The sequence below is a fragment of the Lygodium microphyllum genome, chromosome 19 (assembly GCF_053477565.2).
Source record: "Lygodium microphyllum isolate KBCC chromosome 19, Lygodium_microphyllum_v1.1.10, whole genome shotgun sequence".
Taxonomy (NCBI): domain Eukaryota; kingdom Viridiplantae; phylum Streptophyta; class Polypodiopsida; order Schizaeales; family Lygodiaceae; genus Lygodium; species Lygodium microphyllum.
Genome location: NC_141153.1, coordinates 99,035,670 through 99,050,547, shown reverse-complemented (window position 1 = coordinate 99,050,547; position 14,878 = coordinate 99,035,670). Strand labels below are relative to the sequence as shown.

Below are 14,878 nucleotides of genomic sequence, written 5' to 3'. Positions count from 1 at the left end.
ATGGTATGAATGTCTCTTTAATCATCTTTTTTAGTTCATCCCAAGTACTTGGATGAGTTAGAGACATATGCACAATGTTCGATTGTAAGCTTGCACTCCCAATTGGGTGATTTATAACACACTTTAACTTACCTTTTCCAAAAAAAGAGCTTTGCATCAAAATAGTCATCAAATAGATTGAACCAAGAAAATAGGGTTTGAGCATCCTCATGGCCATCATAAATGTTGAACTTATTGTCTTCATACTAATCTTGTTGACCTGATTTTCTTCTTAATGATCAAATGTAGTTTTAATCAATCTACCAATATGCTCATCATCATCCAAAGCATTAGAAGCATGCTTGTGCCACTACAATATTGTATTTCCATTCAAGAAGGTACATGAATGCTCGTTTCCCCATATGCATATTTAGGTTTATAATCATAGCCTTTGTTAGCTTAAAAATTGGTAGGGGTTAGCTTTTCATGAACTTCTTCCTAGTGAAACATGGTTAGTTGTGGGAATTTGTTATTGAAAAACTTGCTTGAATTTTTGGGTGGTTTAAATCTATTATTCTACCATGGTCAAGAATTGAGCTTGGAATAAAGCTTTTATACCACTACGGCAAACAACTTTCTTTCCTACTATTGCCACAATCAACCTTTGAGTGGAAATAACCCTAGTCTAGGATCAAACAAATATCAAGGCCTAAATACAAAATGTGAGTGTATTAGTTTAAGGGGAAATATAAGTTAATAATAAGTTATGTGTAAAGTAATATTTCTCATTAAATAATGAGCACTAGAGGAAGGTCAAGAAAGAAACCAAGGAGGAGCCAACTAAAAGAAAGCAATAGAAGGATATCTAGCATGGGCATGTAAGGTCATCATTACACCTTCATCATGGTGAATAGCCTTTCTTTAGGTAGATTTTATAGGTATTTCTCTTTAACCTTCATGAGCTCTAAAGAATTGTTTTATTTATCATATCGGTGTATCTTTTTTATAGTGACCAGTTCACTTTGTTGTTTTATTTTATTATGGGTATGGCATTAGGAACATAACTAATGGAGAGACAACATTTGGAGTGAATCATGCCTTCTCATATTTTATGAGGAAGCTTTAGGCTAATGGCATAGACATATAGTACTTTCCACTCCCTAAGTAAGTATTCACATTTGCTTATATATTTAAGAATCTAGTAGACATGGTACTTTCCACTCCCTAAGTATTCACATTTGCTTATATATTTAAGAATCTAGGCTATGCTCGTATGTTTGTATTATGTGCAAGACTGAACTTTTATTGTGCTAATATCCCACTATAGGATGGTGCAATCTCTAACTTGAAAGTATGCAATGTTGATACTACATACTCTTCTCTACTCTCATATACTATTTACTCCCTATATATTCACATTTACTTTCTATTTAAGTGTACAATGTCCCTATTGATGAATAGGTACATTAATTGAGGTTCCTCTCCTCTCATCACTAGTCTTATACTAAGATAAAATCAATCAATGGGTACTACATCCCATCAGTCTTAAGTCTTAGCCTACAAGTTAGATGCATGATTCAGTAGTTTCATTAAATGCTCTCATTTTTAATTGAAGTATAGTTTGCTTCTAAACGTGCAAGGCCGTCAACTCGTCATGTAGCACTTTGCATTTATGATATCTATATTTCATTGCACTTTGGGTCCATTATTAGTTGTAAAATTTTTTAGAAATAATTAGCTACAATTTGCTTTCTTTTACAACATGATCAGGTTCCTATTTTTAGCCTTTTTGGGTGCTTTTTATTGCTTGCTAAAATGTTGTTATTACATATTCTTCTGTAGTCACATATACTATTTGCTCCCTATGAATTCACATGTACATATAGCTAAAGAATCTAAGTTCATTTGTCTGCTTGCATAATTTACAGAGTTTTTTTAAAAAAAGAACCACCCTTGTGAACAACAAATTTATCTACAAGATGCATGGTGAGAAAAGGAATTGTAGGGACTAGAGAGAGCAACCCCTACAAACAACAAATTTATCTACACATAGTCATCACTCCATGCTAGGAAATGCATGGGGAAGAACTACAACATGGATATGGTGCTTCACTATTTCTAGAGAATGAAGGGATTGAAGTAGCTAGATTAGAGAGCTATGTTAGTTGATAGTGAAAGAAATTAAGATGTAATGAGATAGAATTTAACAAATGTAGAAGAGAGAGAAGAGAAGAGAACTTAATTTGTCTTACATGAAAGCATTAGAATTGGTAACTTGATATTTTTTCTTGGAGATGCAAATCTACATATTTGGCTCATTGTAGGTGGGTTAAAGATGCATATATTCGAACATCCACCTAACAATCATTATGTAAACAAGGTCTTGGAAATTGATAGTTGTGCATTCATTTGGTTTGCTTACATTCACAATAGGTGAAAACCCTGGCAAATTGGTTAATAATTATTGTTTTTTTAATAATGCGCAAAGAATATCAATATTATGAATAAAAGGTATTTACATAGCCTACTAAGAGGCTTCTTCAAGACATAATTGTCTTAGGCCTTTGCTAAGGCATTACAAAAAACTTTAAAATTTCTATCAGCTAGTTTATAGCCATTAACGGCCACGAGAATTTCACTTTTGACCCTAGGCCATCGATCCTTTGGGACCAAGGGAACTTTAACCCTACAAAAAAGCCTGTCATTTCTTAGCCTCCAGATCTCTTGCATTGAAACCGTTCTAATCACATTCCACAGCTTCAGAGATTGTTCATCCATCTTGCCTTGCTCACCAAAAAGTACCAATTTACTATCAATCCTATCAAAGAAGCCAGCGCTTCGCACCCATGATTGGAGTTGCTTCCAGAAACCCCGAACTTCTTTGCAATCCCAGAACAGATGTCTTGTAGTCTCCTTCTCTAACCTGCAGAATATACACCATGGGGGAACCGGCATCAACTTACTTAATCTTTCCCTAGTAGGCAATTTGTTCGTGACAACACGCCATAGCATAAAATTAAGTTTCCTTGAAGGGGTAGCCCTCCAAACATTGCAACACCTCCTTACCCAGGTTCTATTTCTTAACCTTGGGTGCCATCTACGCCAGTAGTTTGCAGCCCGATGTATGTGAGACAGATCTTTCCTTGAATAATCCTTTGACTTCCTACATTTCCATAGTGGTTTCCCTATTGGGTTGGTCATCATCAACCTAGTCAATTTCACCTCACAAACCACCTTTGAGGTTGGCCATGTAGGTTTCACCTTCCTCAAGACTTCCTGGACAAGGGCTTCTTCGCCAGGAGTTAAGAGGAAGCGCTTCCTGATTTTGTCCAGCTTCATAAACTCCATTGAAGAGGCTTCCCATAGGTCTTCCCACCTGCAGAGACCTTTTCCAGCTAGCTTCTTAACCACTCTTCTCCTTCATGGGCCTATATAGGGGGTCATAAGCCTCTTTGAAAGTCCATATTAGCTACTTTAGTGACATGTCTCCCCTCCTATCTTGGGCCCCCAACCATTCGGAGTCTTCAAGTATCTTTTGCCAAACTTATGTCAGCCTATGAGCCAGTTGTGATTGTGGGATTTTAACTCCAAGGCCAGCAAGCAATGGATCAGTCCAATTCAGATTAGGGAGCCCCAATTTCTTCACACCATTAGAAGCTAGCCAGTGCTTAACTAATAAGGACCAGGGCTAAGGAATCTCCATTCTCTTGAAGAAATTGAAAAGGAGCACCTAAGGGGGATGCCCAAACCACCTTCCTCTTCCCGTGCACTAATGAGAGACCATGAGATGGATCTCCACCCACCTTGCCCACTTTCTTTGGCCCATAACATGCAAGCAAACATCCTCTCCAATTTGGCCCATGCACTATTGCTGAAGTTGAAAACTATTGCTAAAAAGGTAACAATGGAGGCCAACATGGTCTTAATGACCAGCAACTTACCCAAAAAGGAGATTTGCTTTCCTCTCCAATTCTCCACTTTAGACCTGATCTTCATCTCCATCCATTCGGCTCGTTGTTTCATGGATAGTCCAACACCCACCGGGCACCCAAGATATCGAAACACTTGACTGTTGAGATATCGAGCTCCACTCGTGATACGCCAGGGTGACCATTGTGTATTTATGTCACCGACTTGTCAGTTGCAGATGCGGTTGGTACACCGCCCATGAATTATAGCTAGATGACAGCTATCCTTATCTACTCTAGTTCGTGGGTCAGTTAGTATGTCACCTTAGTTATTTGAGTTTGGTTTGAGACCCATATATAGGGTTCTTCTATTTCTTTGTATAAGAGTTCTTTTTGGCTTACACAACTAAGAAGAGGAAAATTGTTTTCAGCCTCCACCTTTGTGTGTATTCCCCCATTGTGCAAGCAAGAAAGCTACAAGTGAGACTCCTTCCTTCTCTCCCACAATCTTGACATGGTATCAGAGCCTTGTTCGTGGTAAGGAGCTCAAGAAAGCAAGCCAAGCTCGCGGTATTCTGGTAAGAGGAGCAGTGTTGCTTTCATTTTCTGTTTTGGGAGCAGATCTCTGCAGGTAGCACAGCCGAAAATTGCAAGAGTGCAGTGTCTTAGGTTGAGACGCCCTTCGCGGTGAAGCAAAAGGGCAGTATATGCTGCGGGCAAGGGCTTTTAGCCCTTGGCGACCCTGTTTTTTTGATTTGAGGCCATTTCGGGGCCTGTTTTGGAGGCGGATGTTTTCTGCACGCACTCAAGAAAAGGCCCAGTTTTATGCTGTGCACCCACTATTCTACAGGTCGGTGAAAAGTTACTGTAGAAATTGCATCGTATGCTTGTGTGCAGAGACATTGGGAGTTACAGAATCATCCTTGGTTCCTGTTTATGCAAAATCGTCACTACGAAGTGACTGTGTGGTCAAATACCACTTTCGCCAGTTTTGTAGATTTGCCCTTGTGAGGGTGAAGCTGTGTTTTTTGCAGTGAGAATTTTTTGCAGTATTCTGTAATGGCGTCTGATTCTCTTTCACAGATTGTAACTGAAAAGCTTGACAAGAACAACTTCCAAGGATGGAAGTTTAGAATGACGAATTTCCTTATGGGAAAAGGATATTGGGAATTTGTTGCAGGAAATGAAGAAGAACCAGTTCTTCCTGATGTTCCCAATCAACAGCAAATGCAGGCAGTCAAAGCATGGCATGAGAGAGCCAGGAAAGTTATGTACTGGTTGTCTATCAGTATTTCAGACTCTATGATTGTGCATATTCAGGATGCAAGTATGCCAAAGGAGGCATGGGATACTTTGTCAAAAATGTATAGCACAAATATGCAAGCCAGGAAAATGCAGCTCAAGCAAGAGTTGCATAATGTGCAAAGAGAAAATATGAGCATCAATGACTACCACATGAAGGTGAAGAAGATTGCAGATGCACTTGCTTCCATTGGATCGCCAGTGGAAGATGATGATTTAGTTTCTGTGACCTTGAATGGTCTAGGAAAGGATTATGCACAGTTTCGGACATCCATTTCAGTTCGTGAAAGATTTCCTGATTTTGAGGAGTTGATTGCTCTTCTAATTTCTGAGGAGCAGAGAAATGGTGGTGCATCTTCTTCAGGAGGAACTTCAAAGGAAGCTGTCTTCTACTCAAATGCTGGAAGAGGTAGAGGCAGAGGTAGAGGAGGCCGATTTGGACGCCGTAGTAGAAATCAGAATATGCAGCAAACTCAAGAAAACCAGTCCTATGGAGGAGGACGTGGTAACTCTGGAGGCAGGGGGAGCCAAAGAGGTCGTGGTGGATGGCAAAGAGGCCAAAATGCAAACAGTAATATTGAATGCTACTACTGTGGTAAAATGGGTCATATGGCTAAGGACTGCTATAAAAAGCAGAATGACATCATGAATGGAAAATTGCAACAAGAAAATTATGCATCTTCTAGTAGACAGGGTGATGACAGAAATGAGCATTTGTTTATGGTGCAGCACATGAACAATTCTGTGACAAGTGCAGAAGAAAGCAATGATGTATGGTATGTTGACTCAGGTGCATCAAACCACATGACAGGTCATGCAGAATGGATGGAGGATGCAAGGAAAATGGAAAAACCAGGATTTGTGGAGACTGGTGATGATACTGCACATCCTATTGTGCAGATTGGAAAAAATCCTTTGTCTATGCAGGATGGAAAAAAGAAATACCTGTCCGATGTATTTCATGTCCCGAATATCACCAAGAATCTGATTTCTGTTGGTCAAATGGTTGAGCAGGGCTTGCAGGTCAGATTTAATCCTCATGGATGCTTTGTTGAGGATATGAAAAATAAAGGTCGCTTGATAGCAAAAGGAAAGAAGAAGGACAGAATGTTTACGTTGGATGCAGACATGTCTGAGTTGAGTGCAGCAATGTTTGCACATGGGACCGGTGTAGTTGCAGATATTGATATCTGGCATAAACGCATTGGTCATGTTAATGTACAGCGACTTAAATCAATGCAGGCCCAAAATATTGTCGCAGGTTTGCCTAAATTCAAGGTTGCAGAAATGCATAAGGTATGTGAAGCTTGTCAGTTTGGAAAACAGGCAAGGAAACCATTTCCTAGACATGTTCAAGAGAGTGAGAAGCCATTGGAATTAATTCACTCTGATGTGTGGACTACTAAAGCTGCATCTCTTGGAGGCTGTCATTATTTTGTCACTTTTATTGATGACTATAGCAGAAAAGTTTGGGTGTATTTTATAAAAAAGAAAAGTAAAGTTTTTGGGCATTTCAAAACCCTTAAAGCTATGGTTGAAAAAGAAACAGGCCTGCAAATAAAATGCCTAAGGTCAGATGGAGGGGAAGAGTACCTCTCAAATGAGTTTGCAAGGTTCCTGCAGGAGCATGGCATAAAGCAGCAATATTCATGCAGTCATACCCCACAACAAAATGGAATTGCAGAAAGGAAAAACAGGCATATTGGAGAGGTATCTCGTGCCATGCTCAATGAAAAAGACTTGCCAGATTTTTATTGGGTTGAAGCAGTTGCTACAGCAGTCTACATAATGAACAGGACTCCCACTGCAGCAATACATGGAATGACTCCAGAGGAGAGGTATACTGGTAGGAAACCAGATATTTCTCATTTGAAAATTTTTGGTTGCATTGCCTATGTACATGTGCCAGATGAGTTGAGATCCAAGTTGGATCCAAAAGCTGAGAAGTGTATCTTTATTGGTTACTCTCTGTAGCAAAAAGGGTATAGATGCTATAACCCTTCTACTCGTAAGTTTATAGTGAGCAGAGATGTTGTTTTTGATGAGATGAGTAGCTGGTATAAACCAATAAATGTGATTGATGATGTAGATGCACAAAATGGTAATGCTGCACAGAATTCACAGCAGCAGTCACAAAATATTAGTGGACCTGGAGCGTCCTCTAGCAGTGGTTCACATTCTTCACCATGGACAGGCAGATTGAGATCAGGAGAATCTTCTCAAAGTAATGCAGATAGTGGTATGCAGGTATCACGAAAAGGAAAAGAGAAGGTTGATCAGCCCATGTTTGATGTGAATGCAGGTCACTCTTATGTGGATGGTGAATCCAATGGCTTAGAACAGAGCATTAATGATGAGTTGGATATTCCTTCTATTGTTACATCTGGAGTAAGGAAGACCAGGGATGTTTTGAGAGCCCCTGGGAGTGAACCTACTTTGCGCAGGTCTACGAGAGCTAGGTATCCTGTGGATAGGCTGAAATATGATGGATTTACAGCCATTCACTATGCATATATGGTCAAAGTGATACAGTAACCAGAACCCACTTCTTTTGAGCAAGCCATGGGAAAAAAAAAATGGGAGAAAGCCATGGATGAAGAAATGGATGCCTTGGAAGCAAATGCTACATGGGAGTTAGTACCTTTGCCTAAAGGTAAGAATGCAATTGGTTGTAAGTGGGTTTATAAGGTGAAGCACAATGCAGATGGTTCTGTGAACAAATACAAGGCAAGATTAGTAGTCAAGGGGTATGCACAAACATATGGCATTGACTATGAAGAAACATTCAGTCCGGTTGCAAGGATGGCAACCGTAAGAGCAGTCATTGCTATGGCTGCATCAAAGGGATGGTCTTTACATCAGATGGATGTAAAGAATGCTTTCTTGCATGGTGATTTGCAAGAAGAGGTCTATATGGAGCAGCCACCAGGTTATGTGCATGATGTTCATCCTGAGTTTGTTTGCAGGTTGAAGAAAGCCTTGTATGGCTTGAAGCAAGCACCTAGAGCATGGTCTGACAAGATAGGACAGTATCTTGTCACTATTGGCTTTCAGATTTCCAAGGCAGATTTCTCACTTTATGTGAGAAAAACAGAGAAAGGTATTATGCTACTTGTCATTTATGTTGATGATTTGATTATGACATGTGACAGCGATGAAGATATCCTTCATGTGAAAATGCTATTGAAGCAGAAGTTTGAGATGAAGGATTTGGGAGAGCTGCGTTATTTCTTGGGCATTGAGGTGATTAGATCATCAAGTGGGATACAGCTCTTGCAGAGGCAGTATGGATTGGACATGCTATCCAAATATGGGATGACAGGCTGTAAGCCTATTTCAGTTCCTTTGGAGCAGAATGTGAAGCTGAGCACAGATGCAGGTGAGCTTCTGGAAGACCCTACTATGTACAGACGCATAGTAGGAAGCTTGATTTATATGACTATTACCAGGCCAGATTTGAGCTATGTTGTTGGATTGGTAAGTCAGTTTATGCAGGCTCCAAGGAAACCACATTTGGATGCGGCTAGACGCATCCTCAGGTATGTGAAGTCCACATTGCAGTATGGACTATTTTATGAGACTGGGGTTCAGATACAATTGTATGGATACACTGATGCTGATTGGGCTGGTAGTATTTCTGATAGACGATCTACCAATGGATATGTGTTCTCTTTTGGGAGTGCTGCAGTCACTTGGAGCAGCAAGAAACAGCCTACAGTTGCCTTGTCGAGCACAAAGGCTGAGTACAGGGGTGCAGCAATGGCTGCATGTGAGGTAGCTTGGTTGCATAAGCTACTTTATGATATGCATCAGTCTATAGATGGGCCAGTTGTCATTTATTGTGACAACATGAGTAGTATATACTTGGCAAATAACCCAGTCTATCATGCTAGAACAAAGCACATTGAGGTGCATTATCACTATGTGCGAGAGAGGGTTTTACTAGGTCTTATTGATCTAGTTTATGTCAGCACAAAGGATCAGGTAGCTGACATATTCACGAAGGCATTGGGCGCAGAGAAGCTGCGCAAGTTCAGAGACCTGCTTGGTGTGCAGGAATTGGGATTGAGCTCGAGGGGGAGTGTTGAGATATCGAGCTCCACTCGTGATACGCCAGGGTGACCGTTGTGTATTTATGTCACCGACTTGTCAGTTGCAGATGCGGTTGGTACACCGCCCATGAATTATAGCTAGATGACAGCTATCCTTATCTACTCTAGTTCGTGGCTTAGTTAGTATGCCACCTTAGTTATTTGAGTTTGGTTTGAGACCCATATATAGGGTTCTTCTATTTCTTTGTATAAGAGTTCTTTTTGGCTTACACAACTAAGAAGAGGAAAACTGTTTTCAGCCTCCACCTTTGTGTGTATTCCCCCATTGTGCAAGCAAGAAAGCTACAAGTGAGACTCCTTCCTTCTCTCCCACAATCTTGACACTGACCATGCTTGATAAGCCTGAACCCCAAGTCCATGAGCCATGCGGGAGGGTCATCAATCCCTAGATATACTAGCTCAGTCTTAGATTGACTCAATACTGAACCAAAGAGCTCACAAAAGGCCTCATACGTTTGTAATAATCCCATGACCGCCGAGACTGTTGCTTTGCGCTCACTAGATTTGAGTTGTCGTCAACAAAGAATTGTGCGACAAAAGGGTCTTCGCTAGGAATAGGAAGAGCTTTGATAGAGCCCCTCTGAACCTTCAAGTCTAGGTTTCTCAATATTGGATATGTTATTATAGCAAACAAGAGGGGAGCAATCAGGCATCCTTGCCTCACTGACCTCTTGATGTCAAAGGGACACCACAAAATGCCATTAACCTGCACAACAGCTGAAGCATTAGAAAATAGAGCTTTGATCATCTTGAGGAAGGTCTGGCCAAAACCCATTGCATCCATGACTTCCAATATAAACCTCCAGCTAATGCGGTCGTAAGCTTTATCAAAATCCATATTGATGGGTACAAAATTTGTATATAATGTAAGGGCATGATCCATTGATAGCATAAGATTCAATAATGCATCGTGAATCTTACGCCCTTGAATAAATCCATGCTGCTGAGAGTGATGGACTTTCCCTAGCAGAAATTTTATTCTGTATGCCAAAGCTATGGCATAAATTTTGTAGCCCACATTTCACATTGTGAGTGGCCTCCAACTCCCCATTTTAACCCGATCCAAAGATTTAGGTATCAACTTTATCAGCCCTTGATTCAATGTTGCAAGCATCTCACCTTCAGTCCTGATTTTATTCAATAGTCGACAAAGGTCAGCTGAGCAAACTGGCCACAAAGTTTGAATAACTTCCACGGGCATGCCATCTATCCCTAGAGATTTCCCTTTAGCCATCTTATCTCCAACATACTTTAATTCCTCTATTGAGAAGGGGCGACCCAACACTGCATCATCCCCAGGCTGAATCAGGCCCATGCTAGGACTTAGAAACTCTGCCAGCTTATGACAATAGTTGGGAGACTCTTCCAAGTTAGAGCCCACAATAGCAGAGAGGTGCTTCGTAAAGGCCCTAGCAATGTCTGCACTGTCTTTGAGGATTTGGCCCTGACCATCTCATCAATCATTGTGATTGTCTCACAAAACTTCTTAGTCTTTAGTGCCCTGAAATAGACAGCATTAGGACCATCACCCAAGATATACCAAGCACTTTTTAATTGTACTTTTGCAGCCTTCACTTTGTATCTCAGCATAGTCTCAATGAAGCACTCCACTTCTTTGAGAAGATAATGTAATATGCAATCAGAAGGGCAAACATGAAGTGCCAACAAGATACATTCCATCACATACTCACATCGATCATGCCTATCCCTCCTAACAGCAGCCTGCTCTCGACCATGCTTCTTGGCAAATTCAATGATTGCCCTCATACATTGCACCCAGAGAGCAGCAGGATGCTCAACTGGTTTCCTAGTAGCTCTCCACGTTTGTCCAAGTTGATTGCAAAAGCTGTCCTTCCCTAGGAGAGAGACATTGAACCTAAAAAGTAGAGGGCCCTTAGCTTCAGTTAGATCAGCACCCAATCTTAGAGTACAAAGTAAATGAAGATGATCAGAGAGAGCAAAGTCCGTGAGCATCATGAATCGAACATTTGGAGAAACCCGCCATGCACCACGGTTTAAATATACCCAATCGAGCCTGGCAGCCCGCCATTGAGGGCCTAATTGCTTTTTGTGCCATGTGAATTGGAGTTGACAACTTTGACCAAAGGTTGTGACAATGTCAACTAACTCCTGAGTAATTTCCAGCTCATGCCAAAGGTCTCTTTCTTGGACTAACATGGTAACACCCCCATGAGACCAATCTACTTCTTGAAGGGTCATATTCCAATCTCCCAGGAATATTGTGTTCTCCTCAAACCCAGCTTTAAACATGTTTCTCCATAGCGTGGCCCTATCAACTAATGCATTGTGCTCATAAACATGGGTAACCACCAGCTTATCACCTCCTACCTCCACAGTTACAACAATAAGATTTCCATCTCCTCTAGCTAAGTTTAGATATGGCTTCAAAAATTCCCTAACAACCATGATAGTTCCTCTTTTGCCTTGCCTGCAAAAATCCCCACAAATCACATAGCCATTGTAATGGAGCTTTTGACCTTCTTCCAAGCCTAGTTTCACCTCTTGAATGGCTAAAATATCTGGCTTCCTTTTCTTAATTAGAGCACAAGCTACACCTTTTTTCAGGTCAGTTCTCATTCTTCTGATATTCCATGTTACCACAGTTAATCTCCGAATGGGTGACTTATTCATAGATGAAAATCTCAGCTTCATCGCTCTCACCATCCTCATCAAGCTCAGCAAAAAAGTTTCTATCCACCAATGGCTTGCAAGCCAATTTTTTAAGCAATAACTTCTTTTTTTTGCCTTTTGCTCCTTTTGCTTGCTGTGGAGGGAGATTTTCTTTCTAATCAACATTATTACAGCATGCAGATTTTGAAGCTTATGGTACTTGGCTGCCTTTGTGAGTCTCCACCTTCTCTTGCTTAGCTTTCCCTTTGCCTTCTTTACCACACTTACTCTTTTTCTTCTCCTCCATATTGGGGCTCGGGCTTGATTTGATTTCCACCTTTCCTAGTTGACTAATTTTGGAGTGTTCACCACCTTCCACATCCTTTCTGGAGCACTCCTTTGGAAAGTGGCATGCTTCTTTGAAAATGAAACAAGCATCAGGAATGGTCGAGAACTTGACATCCACCCATAAGTCCATTTCATTCAGGTCAATAAGCTCGAGCATTTCAAGGGGGGGTTTTCTCCTGTTCCACAGGACACAAGCCCGCTTCTCAGCTTTGATGGCTCCAGTGACTCTGGCAATAGTAGGGACATGAAGAACTTTGCCAAGTGCTTCAGCGAGGACAATCAACCTCTCCATCTAGCCATGCCGGAAGACCAGGGAAACTAACCTACACTGGGCATTCCGTTTGCAGCCCCTCTTCCGAGTTGAAATCTACCCACCACAGCATAGCTTAGACAAGATTACCCTTATAGCCCACTGCTAACCCCAACACTAGATCTCCTTTAGCTATTGAAGCAATGCGAAGGTAAAACTCCCTACCAACAATTTTATTCCTAAGCTCTCTCTACATGTCTTACGGTCGACTATTCCGCACACTACTATCACAAGTCCTTTGCGAGGTTTGTAGTTAGTATTCTTCATATGTTTAAACTAGACACTCCACGCCTAGACTCGCCCTACCGGGGCAGTGCAACTTTTGCGGGCAGGGGTGGGTGCTGGATGCGTAACTCCCACCCCTGCCTTCTCTTTTTTTTATTGTGGCGGAGGTGGGGGGCTGCCACATGGCACCCGCCACCCACCTTACGTTAACTAATAGTATAAATGTGACAGCGTGGAACAATAAAATCAAGCTTTCCCAATAGCTACATAAATTTATATGTCAACAACTATTGGCGACTAAAGGTAATTTAAAGACACGCATGCGATAAATAATGAACATTCAAATATCTAAGAAATTTTCACAAGGGCACTAGACTGTATACGTTAGTTAGTTCAAAAACTGCACCAGCGTTCACTTATTTAAAAATTCAATAGAGAGCAGAGCTAACGTTGGTCATTGCGGGTTAAGTTACTCAGGCACTTCACCATCGGAGAGAGAGAGAGAGAGAGAGAGAGAGAGAGAGAGAGAGACTATCCGTAACGGGTAAACACATTCTCAAAAGAATATACAAGATGTTGAATTGGGGGCGGGGGCGGGGGCTGGGGCGGCTCCATTAAGCACCAGGAACGAATTTGGTGGCATAGGCCCAAGCGTTGTTGGCGACAGGGTTGCTGAGGTGGTCGAGGAGGTTCTCGAGGGGGCCTTTGCCGGTGACGATAGCCTGCACGAAGAAGCCGAACATGGAGAACATGGCCAGCCGCCCATTCTTCAGCTCCTTCACCTTCAGCTCCGCCAGGGTCTCGGGATCATCAGCCAGGCCCAACGGGTCGAAGTATTTGCCGCCGGGGTAAAGATCGCCACCCTCGCCCACACCTGCCAGGCCGTTGATCCTGTAGCCCTCCACGGCCCCCATCAGCACCACCTGCACCGCCCACACCGCCAGGATGCTCTGCGCGTGGATCAGATTAGGATTCCCCAGGTAGTCCAGACCTCCTTCCGAGAAGATCTGCGCCCCGGCCTTGAACCACACAGGCTCCTTCAGATCCACCCTCACGTACTTCTCCAGCACCTCCGGGAATATGCACCCCAGTGCGCCCAGCATGGCCCATCGGCTGTGAATCACCTGCACGATATTACACCCGGTCTTCGTTATGATCACTTGCAATTAAATGCATTTGTGAAGATCGGTTCATAAAAATCCATACCTCCAATGCGCGGTTCTTCGCGAAGGCTTCCGGGTCCGCCGAGAGACCAGCAGTGTCCCAGCCATAGTCTCCTGGGAATTCACCCTTCAAGTAGGAAGGCGTCTGGGCAGAGAATGGGCCAAGATACTTGGGACGATCAGGTCCGTACCAGTAGTCGGCGCTCTGCAGGTCGACCATGAATCGCATCAGTTACCGTTCATAGACACGGAGAGAGAGAGAGAGTGTGTGTGTGTGTGTGTGGCTCACCATGTTCACCCTGGCCTGAGCGGCAGGCAGCTTCTCCCTCAGAGCATTCTTCGCAGCCAGGCTGTTGCCCAGAACCACTGCAATGTGGGTGGAAGTGAGGCCCGCCATTGCTCTGCTACAGGGTTGCCTCAGACGCTACAGTCGAGGAACTGAGGCAGCGAGAGAGCCGATTTGGTATACCTTCGAGTGAGATGACAGAGAAGGCAGCCTCCTACGACTCTGCACGAAGCATCGGTATTTTCATATAGTGCCCTCCCCAATGTGCGCGGGCAACCCGGGCAGATTTCTCCGCCATCCATCGCATCCCTCCCTTCTCTCCCCACCAATCCGGTTCCTTTGCTCTCATCCTCCCTGGATTTTCCCAGCTGCCCGCGGGCAGCTCTCCTTCTCTTCCACACCACTACTTTTTCACGTTACCCCACCAGACAAATAACAGCCAATAGCTAGGTGGTGAAATTCACCAATGGATATATCGTGTCATGTATGGCCCCTCGGTCGCGACCCCTTGGAAAATGAGAAGCGATTTGATAATATTATGGGTAAAGTTCTCATATCATCATCGACATGCAATAAACAAAATTAGAGCACTTGCTCAGATTAGCTAGCAGCCT

At 42.6% G+C, this 14,878-nt stretch overlaps 1 protein-coding gene across 1 annotated transcript; it reads right to left on the bottom strand.

Annotated features, from left to right (window-relative positions):
• Window positions 1–13,347: 13,347 nt before the first annotated feature.
• Window positions 13,348–14,491, bottom strand: LOC148020193 (chlorophyll a-b binding protein 13, chloroplastic-like). Its single transcript, XM_087700502.1, has 3 exons — window positions 14,268–14,491; window positions 14,022–14,183; window positions 13,348–13,939 (listed from the first exon to the last, which is right to left on the bottom strand). The coding sequence occupies exons 1-3, from the start codon at window positions 14,373–14,375 to the stop codon at window positions 13,430–13,432; spliced, it is 780 nt and encodes a 259-aa protein (XP_087556628.1). The 5' UTR covers window positions 14,376–14,491; the 3' UTR covers window positions 13,348–13,429.
• Between the last annotated feature and the right edge of the window lie 387 nt (window positions 14,492–14,878).